This window comes from Hippocampus zosterae, chromosome 17 (assembly GCF_025434085.1).
Source record: "Hippocampus zosterae strain Florida chromosome 17, ASM2543408v3, whole genome shotgun sequence".
NCBI lineage: Eukaryota > Metazoa > Chordata > Actinopteri > Syngnathiformes > Syngnathidae > Hippocampus > Hippocampus zosterae.
The window spans coordinates 12,618,551-12,633,981 of record NC_067467.1 but is presented as its reverse complement, the minus strand read 5'-3'; the positions used below and the strand labels follow the sequence as shown (position 1 = coordinate 12,633,981).

Below are 15,431 nucleotides of genomic sequence, written 5' to 3'. Positions count from 1 at the left end.
TTTCAACAACAGGCAAAAACGGACTTTGTCTCTGAACATTTACATCTGTGAATCTAATTCTGCAAGAAGCATTCCAAGATTAATTAAATAATATTGATTTTGAAATGACGTGTTATGGTTTCAGAAACAAACAAACAAAAAGCGTTCCGTAACGCAAGTTCCGTTTATTGCAAGGCACCCGGTCTCCGTCTGGAGGAAAAATAATTCTTTATAATTGTCTTAACGTGGGGTTTTGTCATACAGTATATATACTGTATTGTGTAGCTCGGAGCTGGTGTTTTTCAAGGTGGAAATGTGTCTTTTTAAAGACGAATGAATTCATCCTCTATCAACTCTGTGGTGTGCTGACCATTATGTTTACAGTTTTTTTAAACGTTTGCCTGCAGTCCACGGAGGCTACACGAGGAGCCTTTGAAAAAAATGCGGCCCGGACTCCGACCTTCGGAGGGCGCAGCCTGTGGACACCGACATACGCACATTACCCAAAACCAACGACACAACCACCGTGTGCGGCTTCCTTTCTTGCTCGACTCCACTGCGAGTCACGAATCTGCGCTCTCCCACTCCCTCTTTCCCCTGCCGTCCATGCGAGGCACCGTCACGAAGTTTCATGGGAACATTGATCTCATGGTGCGATAGTCGTAGTATGCTTATCATTATAATTATTTGTGTCTTTTTTCCCCAGCAAGATCACATTTGTTTCAACTGCATTATAGAACGTGTCAATAAACATAAACACGTTGTATTCGATTTTGTGGTTACTTTGTGCCCTCAAAAAAGTTGGGTTGACGTGTGAAAATAAGACGAGGACGTTATATGCAGCATTCGAGGAAGGTGGGAAATCCGGTTGTACATGTACATACTTTTGGAACTTCAGATATCCATTCAAAAAAGGGAAATAATAAAAAGCATATTTATCCAGCTCCAGAGATTATATAACACATCTTGCCACAGCGTCTGTCAAGATTTTAGTCGGACATACAGGTATAACCATTTTACACACTCATTGGTCATAAGAGTTGCATAGAGATGATCACTATACCCCCGTCCTCCTCACGTCACAATCCAATGTTTCGCACCGCCGCCCCCTTCCTCTGATATACCATTTCGAATCCAGGAGGGGGCGTTAATCTGACTAAAAGTTGTTTTAGCAGCCTTAAACAGGGAAGAAGAGGGAGTTCTTGTGTCACTGCTGGTTACATTGGGAGTTTAATACACGCTGTTCCGGAATTATGAGCGTGCTTTTTACGGTTAGTACTACTGTTCACTATTTTTTTAAACGTATTCACCAGAACGGTTACACCGCAAAATGAAAAGGTATCCGCTAACATATCAGTGACACGGTACGAGTTAATGGTCCGTTGTGTTATGAAAGTATGCTGCAGCTGATCCACGTTTTTCCTAAAACGACACATTTCAAAAATCCAAGGACACGCACAACTGAGAACCAAGGCATTTCAATGTCACAACACAACGTAGCGGCAGTTTGAAAAGCATCTGGGTTATTTTAATATTATTGTACGGTTTTTTACCCCCACACAGGGTTCGCATACAAAAGAAGTCCGAGGGCTGAGCAAGGTACTGGAAAATAATACATTTATGATGAGTAAGTGGATGTCAAAGTCAAATTAATATACCTGCTAATTTAACAGCAAAGACGGAGCGGTGTTTGCGTTTATTAAAATGACGTAGCTACTGTGTGTTGTGCAACAAAAATGTACAGCTCATTGTGAAAACCTGTTAAATCTCTACTAAAAGTCAGTTTAATCGTTTGGCATTCTTATCTGAGGTGGCAAGTTTTCACGGAGAAGTCGATATATTTATGATTGAAAAAAAATGCGTAAATAAAGGTTGAAGCATCAAATGTAAAGTAAATGTACAAAAGAAATGGTCTAATGCAAGAGGGGAAATAATGCCTTGAAACGTCACGTTCCCCCAAAACAGTCAATTCTACATTTCTATGTGCCCTCAAAATCGAAATACTGTTTTCTGTTTGAGGCGGCCCGGTAGTCCAGTGGTTAGCACGTTGGCTTCACAGCGCAGAGGTGCCGGGTTCGATTCCAGCTCCGGCTCCCTGTGTGGAGTTTGCATGTTCTCCCCGGGCCTGCGTGGGTTTTCTCCGGGTGCTCCGGTTTCCGCCAACATTCCAAAAACATGCATGGCAGGCTGATTGGGCGCTCTAAATTGTCCCTCGGTGTGAGTGTGGGCATAGATGGTTGTTCGTCTCTGTGTGCCCTGCGATTGGCTGGCAACTGATTCAGGGTGTCACCCGCCTCCTGCCCAAAGATGACTGGGATAGGCTCCAGCACCCCCCGCGACGCTCGTGAGGATCTAGCGGTTCGGAAATTGGATGGATTGGATTGGATGTTTTCTGATTGGATTGGACTGGATAAAACTTCGTCAAATGTACTGTATGTGTAACATTAATCAGATTAATGATTAATCTCGCATTCATGGATTAATAATTCCGCAAAATTTCAAACAGTGGGGCCAGCCCTCAGAAACCGTTGAGTGCCCAATACTGTATATATATTATTTCATTCTGTAGTGTCAGTGTGATATTAAAATTGGTTTGATGAAATTAAAGGTTTGTATGTGATACATATACAAAGAACACATAAATCAGGAAGGGGGCAAATATGGTATTTCACAGCACTGGAATATGTGGACTCCCATTGATGACTCCCAAGAGCTAGCTTCTGCAGCCGAGGATCGGACCGCCAGGGTCCCCGCCTTTGGCTGCCGCCCAGCTCGCATTGCACCCGACCACCATTGACCCCACCCTCGGGTGGTGAGACCATGAGAGGGGGGACCCAGGTTGCCTCTTCGGGCTGGGCCCCATGGGTGTAGGCCCGGCCACCAGGCGCTCACCAACGAGCCCCACCTCCAGGCCTGGCTCCAGAGGGGGTACCCAGTGACCCGCGTCCGGGCAAGGGAAACTGAGTGCCATTGATTTTATTTATCATAAGGGGTTTATGAGTCGTGCTTTGTCTGGTCCCTCACCTAGGACCTGTTTGCCATGGGTGACCCTGCCAGGGGCATAAAGCCCCAGACAACTTAGCTCCTAGGATCATTGGGACACACAAACCCCTCCACCACGGTAAGGTGACGGCTCACGCAGGGGGTGTTGATGTTAAACTACAGCTTATCCCATTTGACTTGTAGCTCAAGGTGGGGCACGCCATTGACTGGGTGCCAGTCAATCGCAGGGCTGATTAAAATGAGTACAATTAGAAATACATTAGCAAAATTTTACAAACGAGCCTAACTTTGTGATTCAGGTCGTTTTTCCATATTTCCTCCTAAAATGTATTCTAATTTCTTCTATCTTTCTTGCTTCTTGTCTTTCAGAAGGCGTTTCAAGCTGTGGGACAGGGACTGAAATTGACAAGATCAATCCACAGCAGTCCTGCATGGAGAAATCCTCTAATACCCATAGTTATAGAGCAAACGGTCAGTGAAATATCCTCCTGCTTGGAATTGCTTTGGATTATATGGCAGTGTAGTCGCAATAGCAAAATAGTTGACTTCAAGTGTGTGTGTGAGTGAATGTGTGTGTGTGTTAGGGGTGTGGAAAATAATCGATATTAATCGATACATCGATGCGCACGTCCGCGATCCGAGTGCATCGGCTCATTCACTAGGTACGATGCGATTGACGGGTGAAATCGCGATTCATCACGATGCATTGATGGGTATCGGTGAAATCGCGATTCATCACGATGCATTGATTGGTATTAGGGGTGTGGAAAATAATCGGTAAAATCCGATTCTAGCAACCGTTTTGACGGGTGAAATCGCGATTCATCACGATGCATTTTGTGGGTATCGGTAAAATCCGATTCTAGCAACCGTTTTATTCATGTTAAACGTCACCTATTTGCCCTTTCCTAGGCGCAATGAATGCACCATCATTGTTTTGCGTTTTGTGTTGAATAAGGACGGTACACAACTAGCGAAACATGGAAGTTAGCGCAAGCAGCAGCGAGGAATCTATTATATTTAATGCAGCCGCAACATTCAAATCTTATGTTTGGAAATACTACGGCTTCGAAAGGAAAGACGGAAAGCTTGATAAAACCTCCGTAATTTGCAAGGAATGTCGCACTAAGAAGCCATACAACGGCAGCACCACAAATATGCAGACCCACTTAAACCGATGGCACCAGATCACCGACAAGTTTCCCTCCCGCTCCCCCGCTTCCACGCCCAGTTCCTCGTCGGACACCGGAGAAACTCTTGGTAAACCAGGTCAGGATCAGAAAAAAATTGCCTCTTATTTTGGGAGTCCCCTTGCAACTCACTGTGACCGCGCAATGGCTATAACTAAGATCACTGCTTATTTCATATGCAAAGACCTCCAGCCTTAGCGTGGTGGACAACGAGGGTTTCAGACAGCTCGTGCACGTTTTGGAACCCAGGTATAAAATACCAGACAGGTCTGTGTTCACTTACAAACATATTCCCGATCTGTACAACAAAGTGAGAAGTGAGATTACTGTGTCGCTGAACAGTGCGCAAAGAGTTGCACTTACAGTGGATGGGTGGACATCTTGCGCTAGAGATTCATATACATATATATATTATTATTATATTTCATATAAGACACTCAGTGAGAATAGTCTGTTTGTGTTTACACTATAGCAGCAGCTGTGAGTCTCAGGTGCCAAATTGTTTACATTTTCTTTGCACAAAACCCAATTGTGAAAGGGCTTAAATAAGTTGTTTTACAAGTTCTACTCTTTATAAGGAATAAAGTGGTATCCTTTTTGTAATACCATACTGAATTCCATCTTTTTAAAAGCTTTTTTTCTTTGCTTATTTGCATCATGTTTAATTGCACAATATTGCAACAAATTGCATTGTATCGGATCGCATTGATTTGAACTTAATGTGTATCGAATCGTATCGCATCGTGACGACGGTGAATCGTATCGCATCGTATCGCCAGAAAATTCCATGTATCGTTTAAGTATCGCATCGCTGGCAGTGGATCGTGATGTGTATCGAATCGTCTTCAGTGCTGAGATTCACATCCCTAGTGTGTGTGTGTGCGTGTGTGTGTCTGTCTGTCTGTCTGTCTGTCTGCGTGTGTATGTGTGTGAGACATATTGATGGCATTTTCAGCATTATATCCACCTGCTAATGCAGGTGTGGCCAATCAGTCAGAGACGAGGAGCCAAAGTTTTTACTGTTACTGCAAAGAGCCGCATCATACCCTTCCTCGCGCGCATGTACACACACACACACACACAAAAACACATGCGGGTGCCCACCAGTGCACTCGCGCATATATGCATGCACACCACAATGAGCAACAGTCGGAACGTGCCGAAAATGAACGAAAGCTAAAGATACAAACAAACAAATCTTTTTTTTCCTCCCACCCATTTCCTCCTCCCACCCATTGCAGTCGACTTGGGACCAGTTCGCTGGCTCCCGGTCAATTCTGATCGACGTATTGGGCACCCCTGCCTTAAAATCAGAGCTAATTCGCTGACTAGCTTAGCGCTGATCGCCGTTGTTTGTGCGGACACCCGCAGTGGCACCTCTTGTTTTATGTTGAGAGGGAAGAAATGTCATCGGTGCTGTATACAGCACATTTGACAGTAAAATTGAATTTAATTCACTTCAATGAGCGGTGATTCAGTCATCTGATTGGTTGCCCTCTATGTCAATCAAGTAACAGGCTTGATAATAGGCTGACGTAGTACATTCTGTGTAGTTCGCGCCTTTGTTTGAATGGCATCACCACTGCCGAGGGATTTTCGATGCTTGTCGTGTGAAAGCCCGGGAGCCGCATTGAACCAGCCAAAGAGCCGCATGCGGCTCGCGAGCCGCGGTCTGGCCATCCCTGTGCTAGTGGGTGCGCCTTTAGCGCACCTCTTTCACGCCCATCCTTCCCCTTTAACGTCCGCCTTTCCTCTATATAAGTAGCGTGTCCTCATATCATCAGACCGTCAAGGGGAGCGCTCATCGAAGTCACAGAAACAATCACAGATTTTGAAACTTGGTGCACAGATGAGGTGCCCCGCATTATTAGGCGGGCCATCCATTTTGGAGAAATTTTAAGACTTTTAAGTGCGTCCTATGGTCGTGAAAATACAGAACGTAGTCTAATACAAGATTCAGTTTTTTAAAGTGGGAGCTACTTACCCGGTTGGGATTAATTGGAAGGCATACCGTTTTGCAATATTGTACACCTCTGAAATAACAAATTTGCTCAAATTATTTGTTGTTGGAACTGCAAGGTTGCCTTCATATCTGCAATGATTTGGTCGCACGCTACTACAAATTCTGACCTGACTTTTGACCGATACCATTTAAAAAAAATATTGCAATTTCCCAGATTTTCACCCAAAATAGGTGTGATTTAAAAAAAAGGATAGAATAGAAACACCGTGTAAGTAACCACTGGTTTAATGTAAGTTGATACCTGTGCGCAGAAACAAAGGACCGTTCCGTTCCGTTGGAACATCACCAGCATATGTGGAAGACTTGGCATCACTGTGGTTTGGCAGACAACTGTCGGAGTTGAAGACTAAGACACTACATTGGTTGCATTTTGACAGCTGTTATCTTTTAAAAAATACCACAAAAAACAAGTGTAGAAACTTGTAAGAATAAAATTTTAAATTAGCCATGTTGGTTGGGCGTTAAAATGGCTTAAAATACATTTAAAATATTCGTTTTCACTTTGGTTTGAGACAGGGGGAGCCGACAAACAAACAAAACCCTACTTTCAACCAAACCAACTTTTGAATGTTGTCAGATTCATCTATTCTTGTTCTTCTTCATTTCAGGGCAGAGGAGAACGCGCTTATGACATCTACTCTCGCCTACTTAGAGAAAGAATAATTTGTGTAATGGGTCCTGTAAGTGTCTTGCTTTAATGATTTTTTTGGTGATATGCTTTTATGATAATGACAGTATATTTGTTTTCCCCTCTTCATTTGCCACTTCCTCTAGATTGATGATTCTGTGGCCAGTCTGGTTATTGCCCAACTGCTTTTTCTTCAGTCTGAAAGCAACAACAAACCAATCCACATGTACATCAACAGCCCTGGTAAGCAATCAGGGGTCTTCAAGTACCGGTAATTCTCATCAATATTGTGTTGCTTAGGCATTAGAAGCAAGTACTGTCCTGTTTTTGGTCTTTGAATTGGACATTTTCAGAATAAAATGTCAAACTCTCTTTCCAGTGCATTGCTGCTAAAATACCCACTTCTCCAATAATCACGCTGCTGCCTTAGTTTCTTGAAATTTGCACTCCTGTCCTGTATGTCTCACCATGTCAAAATACAAATGAAAAAAAATGCATGTTCATTTTGACAATATTGATAATGAAGGGTGCAAAAATCCGATGTTGCTTTTGTCAAAATTATTTCAACCCCATTGTAAACGACATTCCATTTGTAATTTGCATTACCGTGAGTTTTTTTTCATCTCTGCATTTAAGATGTCCTTTATTTGTCACACACTGGGGAAATTTACAGTCTACAGCAGCAAAATTGGGGGGTAGAAAGAAGTGTTTGCATGCACAAAAATAAATGTTTCAGAGAGAGCTGTACACAGTTCAATTAAGTGCAGTATAAACATAGATTAAAATCCTCAAAAAGAGCTCTCTCTGTATTATCCTAAAACCAGACTGATATTTCTCTCAAATAGTTTTTGTGTTTAAAAATTGTTTAGTTGGGAGAAAAACTAGTTTCTCTAAAATCTTACTTAAAAACGGTAAGTTGGATACAGTTCTGTAATTATTAAAAATGCTGCTCTTCTTTAGAAGGGGCCTCACCCCCGCCTTTTAATAGGCGGCGGGAAATGCGTCCATCTGAGGAGAGCTATTGACTATTTAAAATCTGCCCCTCAAAGAATCTATAAAATGTCTTTAGAAGTGATGTGGGAATTGGAGTTTCCTCGGGTGTTTCCTCGGGTAAAAATGCCTGTCCAGGTTTATTAAAAGTTATATTTTGATGAGCTAAAAGACAGGATTGTGTGTCATTATGTCACTGTCTGCATTCACTATATGAAGAAGCTTCTCGATTTTTTTTTTCCCCCCAGGTGGTGTGGTAACAGCAGGCTTGGCTATATATGACACCATGCAATATATCCTTAATCCCATCTCCACTTGGTGTGTTGGTCAAGCAGCTAGTATGGGTAGTTTGCTGCTGGCAGCGGGGACAACGGGTATGAGACATTCATTACCCAATGCCCGCCTCATGGTCCACCAGCCATCTGGAGGTGCCAGGGTAAGACGTATCATTTCAAATCATGACGAAGGGATTATCTGAGATAACATATTTTATACATCTGACATTGCAATGGAATGAATCTTCGGTTTCAGGGTCAGGCCACTGACATCGCCATCCAAGCGGAGGAGATCATGAAACTGAAGAAACAAATCAACAATCTCTATGCCAAACACACTGGACAACCGCTGGAAACCATAGGTAAGGGTCCCTCTGCTATCTTTGAACGGTTTGTGTTAAGGTTGTGTAAGATTTATTGTACTGTGGAAGACTTTGAGAATGTGCTATTGCCTTCATGGAACAACATACGTGCTTGTTCATGGGGCTCGGTCGGGCCTGTTCTCCCCCGGGCTTGTGTGAGTTTTCTCCGGGTATTCCGGTTTCCTGACACATTCCAAAAACATGCATGGCAGGTTAACAAAACACTCTAAATTGTCTCCTGGTGTGAGTGCGAGTGCGGATGGTTGTTCGTCTCTGTGTGTCCTGCGATTGGGTGGCAACCCGCCGACTGCCCGAAGACCGCTGGGATAGGCTCCAGCACCCCCCACGACCCTTGTGACGATAAGCGGATCGGATAATGGATGGAGGGATGGATGGATACTTTATGCAGACAATGTGGTCATCATGTCGCCCGATTCTGTAGGCATTCAGCAGCTGCTCTAAGTTTCTTCTGAATATGGAGAGCAATTTGATTTCAAGTTTCATTCTAAAACAAGTGTAGTGATGGTTGTGAGGCCGAGTGAGCAGCGGAAGACAACAGTACCTATGTTTGACCTGTCCGGAGGTGGAATTTTCAGTGGTGGAAATGTGAAGTACCATGGTCACATCATCAGCCATTTGAAGATTTGAAAAGAATAGAATCAGATAAAAAAAAAAACTCAGTGAAGGGATGCCAGAGTAGGAGTTATGTGCTCCAATACCTACTTTTTTACTCGGGCCACACAACAAAACAGACTCGGCGTTGTTAGAACACAATAATGATCATGTTCAATTCTGGTATTGTGTTTGCAAATTTTTATGCAATATTACAAATGGCTGAGGGGGCATCAATTAGAAATGTGAGTCTTAAAATTGTTTTGTCTTCCAGAGAATGTCATGGAGAGAGACCGCTACATGAGCCCCATGGAGGCCCAGGACTTTGGTCTAATCGACATGGTACTGGTCCACCCACCTCAAGCCGGGAAAGATGAGCCCGAGCTGGTTCAAAAAGAGTCTGGAACAGCAGCGAGTCACTCTACAAGCCTGGAGTCTGCAACACTTGACAATGCCTCAAGTGGGACACCCCACCCCAGCCCTCACACAAACTTGAAGCAGAACTGATCAGAGCAAACTTGTCCAAATTCTGTATACTCTTTGTGCTTATTAAAAAAATATTAATATTCTATATTGCAGTGGTCCTCAACTAGAAATGCTGTCGGTCCACTTTTTTTTTTTTTAATAAGACCAAGGTCCGGTCCCATGCACGGCGGTCATGGGGAGCAGGGCTATATGCCCATTTAGTATGGTCAAGCCAAGCTTATACAAATCAACACTCCTCAAAACCAACCAATAATGGGGTGCATGAAAATAACAATTATTCTCTTTGCCAGTACACAGCAAATAATGAGAGGTATTGTGTTGAGGCACAGGAATTCTTTTATTTTGTTAAGTTGTGCCTGCTTAATAATAGAAATAGCCCTTTTAGGGAAATAAGACATTTTTACTTTAACTTTGTTAAACAGTAGTTGTCTTTTTTCCCCTTCATTTAACAAAAACAAAACAAAATACAAATTTTACCCAAATAAATACTAAACATGAAAACAAAAATATCCTTTTCATTTGTACAATTGCCCTTTTCACATCCCCTCTGAAATCACTTAAAAATATATCAGAAGAGAAGTTAAGAACCATTTTAAATACTGACACAAGGGAGCACAGGAATGTGCAGTGCTTTTCTTCCACTATAGGTGAATGCAATGTCTGAGGCATGCAAATATTATTTGAGGACGCCATTGTGATGTTCATTTTGTTCTGCTATTAAGCAGCTGCAAAGATCCCCGGGTAGACGGGAGCAGCACTGCACACAATCGAAACCTCCCGCGATTCGTTTTGTCTAATTGTCTGTGTGTGGCTCTCTTGGGCTGAAGCCGTGAGCAGTGAGCACACTGTGGCGTCCCGCATGCGTCTGTTTCCTGACACAATCATCCATTTTGAATGCGTGTGTGTTGGGATAGACGCGTGCTGACGCTTTTGTATGGGCACACCTTCAGTTCAGAGGAGCCAATCATCCATCCATCCATCCATCCATCCATCTTCTACCGCTTATCCGGGGCCGGGTCGCGGGGGCAACAGCTTTAGCAGGGAAGCCCAGACTTCCCTCTCCCTAGCTACTTCTTCCAGCTCTCCCCGGGGGATCCCGAGGCGTTCCCAGGCCAGCTGGGTGACATAGTCTCTCCAGCGTGTCCTGGGTCTTCCTCGGGGTCTCCTCCCGGTGGGACATGCCCTGAACACCTCACCAGGGAGGCGTTCAGGAGGCATCCGAATCAGATGCCCAAGCCACCTCATCTGGCTCCTCTCGATGTGGAGGAGAAGCGGCTCGACTCGGAGCCCCTCCCGGATGACCGAGCTTCTCACCTTATCTCTAAGGGAGAGCCCGGACACCCTGCGGAGAAAACTCATTTCGGCCGCTTGTATCCGGGATCTCGTTCTTTCGGTCACGACCCATAGCTCGTGACCATAGAGGAGGGTTGGAACGTAGATCGACCGGTAAATTGAGAGCTTTGCCCTTTGGCTCAGCTCCTTCTTCAGCACGACAGACCGATACAACGTCCGCATCACAGCAGACGCTGCACCGATCCGCCTGTCGATCTCTCGCTCCCTCCTGCCCTCACTCGTGAACAAGACCCCAAGATACTTAAACTCCTCCACTTGGGGCAAGATCTCCCCCCCGACCCGGAGGGGGCACTCCACCCTTTTCCGACTGTGGACCATGGTTTCAGATTTGGAGGTGCTGATTTTCATCCCAACCGCTTCACACTCGGCTGCGAAACGCTCCAGTGAGAGTTGGAGAGCCCTGTTTGAAGGAGCCAACAGCACCACATCATCTGCAAAAAGCAGGGATGCAATACTGAGGCCACCAAAACGGACCCCCTCAACGCTTCGTCTGCGCCTAGAGATTCTGTCCATGAAGGTTATGAACAGAATCGGTGACAAAGGGCAGCCTTGGCGGAGTCCTACCCTCACTGGAAACGATTCCGACTTACTGCCGCCAATGCGAACCAAACTCTGACATCGGTGGTATAGTGACCGAACAGCCCGTATCAGGGGGTTCGGTACCCCATACCCACGAAGCACCCCCCACAGAACTCCCCGAGGGACACGGTCAAACGCCTTCTCCAAGTCCACAAAACACATGTAGACTGGTTGGGCGAATTCCCACATACCCTCGAGAACCCTGCTAAGGGTGTAGAGCTGGTCCACTGTTCCACGGCCGGGACAAAAACCACACTGCTCCTCCTCAATCTGAGGCTCGACTTCCTGACGGACCCTCCTCTCCAGCACCCCTGAATAGACCTTACCAGGGAGGCTGAGGAGTGTGATCCCTCTGTAGTTGGAACACACCCTCCGGTCCCCCTTTTTAAAAAGAGGGACTACCACCCCGGTCTGCCAATCCAGAGGCACTCTCCCCGTTGACCACGCGATGTTGCAGAGGCGTGTCAACCAGGACAGCCCCACAACATCCAGAGCCTTGAGGAACTCCGGGCGGATCTCATCCACCCCTGGGGCCTTGCCACCGAGGAGCTTTTTAACCACATCGGTGACTTCAACCACAGAGATAGGAGAGCCCACCTCAGAGTCCCCAGGCTCTGCTTCCTCCAAGGAAGGCGTGTTGGTGGAGTTGAGGAGGTCTTCGAAGTACTCTGCCCACCGGTTCACAACGTCCTGAGTCGAAGTCAGCAGCGCCCCATCCCCACTGTACACAGTGTTAGTGGTGCACTGCTTCCCCCTCCTGAGACGTCGGATGGTGCACCAGAATTTCCTCGAAGCCGTCCGGAAGTCGGCTTCCATGGCCTCACCGAACTCTTCCCATGCTCGGGTTTTTGCCTCGGCAACCACCAAAGCTGCGTTCCGCTTGGCCAGTCGATACCCGTCAGCTGCCTCTGGGGTCCCACAGGCCATAAAGGCTCGATAGGACTCCTTCTTCAGCTTGACGGCATCCCTTACTGCTGGTGTCCACCAGCGAGTACGAGGGTTGCCGCCACGACAGGCACCAACCACCTTACGGCCACAACTCAGATTGGCCGCCTCAACAATAGAGGCACGGAACATGGTCCACTCGGACTCAATGTCCCCTGTCTCCCCCGGAACATGGGAAAAGCTCTGTCGGAGGTGGGAGTTGAAACTCCTTCTGACAGGGGATTCCGCCAGACGCTCCCAACAAACCCTCACAATACGTTTGGGTATGCCAGGACGGACCGGCATCTTCCCCCACCATCGGAGCCTACTCACCACCAGGTGGTGATCAGTTGACAGCTCCGCCCCTCTCTTCATCCGAGTGTCCAGAACATGCGGCCGCAAATCCGATGACACGACCACAAGGTCGATCATCGAACTACGGCCTAGGGTGTCCTGGTGCCAAGTGCACATGTGGACACCCTTATGTTTGAACAAGGTGTTCGTTATGGACAATCCGTGACGAGCACAGAAGTCCAATAACAAAACACAACTCCAGTTCTGATCGGGGGGGCCGTTCCTCCCAATCACGCCCCTCCAGGTCTCACTGTCATTGCCCACGTGAGCATTGAAGTCCCCCAGTAGAACAAGGGAGTCCCCAGCAGGAGTACTCTCCAGCACACCCTCCAAGGACTCCAAAAAGGGTGGGTATGCTGAGCTGCTGTTTGGTGCATATGCACAAACAACAGTCAGGACCCGTCCCCCCACCCGCAGGCGGAGGGATGCAACCCTCTCGTCCACCGGTGTGAACCCCAATGTACAGGCACCGAGCCGGGGGGCAATAAGTATGCCCACACCTGCTCTGCGCCTCTCACCGTGAGCAACTCCAGAGTGAAAGAGAGTCCAACCCCTCTCGAGAGGACTGGTACCAGAACCCAGGCTGTGTGTGGAGGCATGTCCGACTTTATCCAGTCGGAACTTCTCTGCCTCCCACACCAGTTCGGGCTCCTTCCCTGCCAGAGAGGTGACATTCCATGTCCCAAGAGCTAGCTTCTGCAGCCGAGGATCAGACCGCCAGGGTCCCCGCCTTTGGCTGCCGCCCAGCTCGCATTGCACCCGACCTCTTTGACCCCTCCCACGGGTGGTGAGACCATGAGAAGGGGGACCCACGTTGCCTCTTCGGGCTGAGCCCGGCCGGGCCCCATGGGTGTAGGCCCGGCCACCAGGCGCTCGCCAACGAGCCCCACCTCCAGGCCTGGCTCCGGAGGGGGGCCCCGGTGACCCGCGTCCGGGCAAGGGAAACTGAGTACCATCGATTTTGTTTTCCATAAGGGGCTTTGTGAGCCGTGCTTTGTCTGGTCCCTCACCTAGGACCTGTTTGCCATGGGTGACCCTGCCAGTGGCATAAAGCCCCAGACAACTTAGCTCCTAGGATCATTGGGACACACATACCCCTCCACCACGGTAAGGTGACGGCTCACGGAGAGGAGGAGCCAATCAGCGCATCGTATATGCTGACGCATTTGTATGGCCACACCTTCAGTTCAGAGGAGCCAATCAGCGCATCGTTATCGCCGACATGCCTTGCTCAGCCAGGGTCTCCGGTGAGTTAAAGATTATACACACAAAGTCGCGCTGCTGCGGTCCTCTGCATTACATCTGTTCGTGCACGCAAAGAATACAACGGATAATTTTAACAAGCAATCGCGGCAATGCGCAGATTACAGTACACAAATATAAAATGTACAACGTAAAAATCACTTTATAAATTACTATTTTATACAATTTGCCGAGGGTCCGGACAGAGGAGGTCGGCGGTCCGCCAGTTGAGGAAGGGGGCTATATTGGCTTCTGTCCTTCCATGCAGCAATTTCCACACCTCTGTCTAAGACTGACATTACTATATATAATAAGGCTGTCACACACTTGACATTACTACATGTAGTAAATCTAACAAAGTATTTTTGGTTGTTGTAATGAGGTCAATTAGAATAAGAGAAAATGCCGCTTGGTTCACCCTGAATGGTGATTCTATCTGTGAATATAAAAATATCGTAATATCATCTGGCTGTTTTTGGCTAAACTGCAGTAGCCGCTTCTATTTTACCCAAATGATCCACGGAAAACTCCGGTCCAACTGCGATTTTGAATTTCAATAAAGAAAAAAACTAAATAAATCACTGGGCCTACGTCCATTAACAATCCTCGCGCAGAGGACTCCTGCATACTCGTCACTTGGCAATTAACCTTTTTGCGCTTTTTTTTCTCTTCGCTATTAGTGGGCCAACTTGATCTCTATCCCTCAAGAAAAGCGAGGTTCCATTGGACAAAGAATCTCCAAGAGACACAATTACGTGTGATCTACAATTCAATTCCTTGTAAAGACAAAATATATTAATCCTTACAAATGGATTGGAGAGTTAAGACTTTTAGTTGGCTGGAGTCACGAGATGTTTTTGAAACAGAGCTACTTCTTGGCTGCTGATGCGTGTAAAAGGCTACCATCTTGATACATACTTCTGAAAGATCACATTCTCAAATTACCTTTAATCATGTTTTTAATTTTACACACTGATCATGTGAATGATTTCTCACAATAATTAGGATAAAATTATTGACATTTTGAGCAACACTTAATTTCTAGAAGTCTCTGCCAGTGTTTACATTTTCAAATTAAACTTATACAACATTCCTAGGAAATCACAATGTCCCATCACAAGTGAGCTATTTGGCGAAAATTCGCAAAGGCTACTTCTCATGGTCCTGTGGGGCAACCTGATGCCTGCAGGCACTATATTGGTGACCCCTGGATTCGGCCATTCCACTTGACACCTGAAGTATGTCGGCTCGTGTGAGTGGTTTGACCCATACTCAAAGGCAGGTATGTCCAGCTCCGGGCATGCAGGGCCAAAGTCCTGGGGGACACTTCATGAAGACGTTCTAGGGAAAAAAAGTTCCCCAGTGCTCGTCTAAATTGATTACCGGTAAGTGTGACGGCACCGTTTTGTTCAGAGAAATTACAACTATCCA

At 46.3% G+C, this 15,431-nt stretch overlaps 1 protein-coding gene across 2 annotated transcripts; it reads left to right on the top strand.

The window, feature by feature from the left end:
- Positions 1-1,115: 1,115 nt before the first annotated feature.
- clpp (caseinolytic mitochondrial matrix peptidase proteolytic subunit) lies at positions 1,116-9,633 on the top strand. 2 transcript variants are annotated; one of them, XM_052049790.1, is made up of 7 exons: positions 1,116-1,250; positions 3,352-3,453; positions 6,804-6,875; positions 6,970-7,066; positions 8,062-8,249; positions 8,345-8,450; positions 9,337-9,633. In XM_052049790.1, the coding sequence occupies exons 1-7, from the start codon at positions 1,233-1,235 to the stop codon at positions 9,567-9,569; spliced, it is 816 nt and encodes a 271-aa protein (XP_051905750.1). In that variant the 5' UTR covers positions 1,116-1,232; the 3' UTR covers positions 9,570-9,633. The 2 variants fall into 2 exon arrangements, with proteins under 2 accessions (XP_051905750.1, XP_051905751.1); XM_052049791.1 differs by having other exon boundaries at positions 1,123-1,250; positions 3,355-3,453.
- The last annotated feature ends 5,798 nt before the right edge of the window (positions 9,634-15,431 follow it).

Bases quoted from the DNA above. Each gene is read 5' to 3' on its own strand.
- clpp (XM_052049790.1), top strand. The intron at 3,454-6,803 runs GTCAGTGAAATA...TCTTCATTTCAG, and splicing joins CCATAGTTATAGAGCAAACG to GGCAGAGGAGAACGCGCTTA. The intron at 8,451-9,336 runs GTAAGGGTCCCT...TTTGTCTTCCAG, and splicing joins ACAACCGCTGGAAACCATAG to AGAATGTCATGGAGAGAGAC.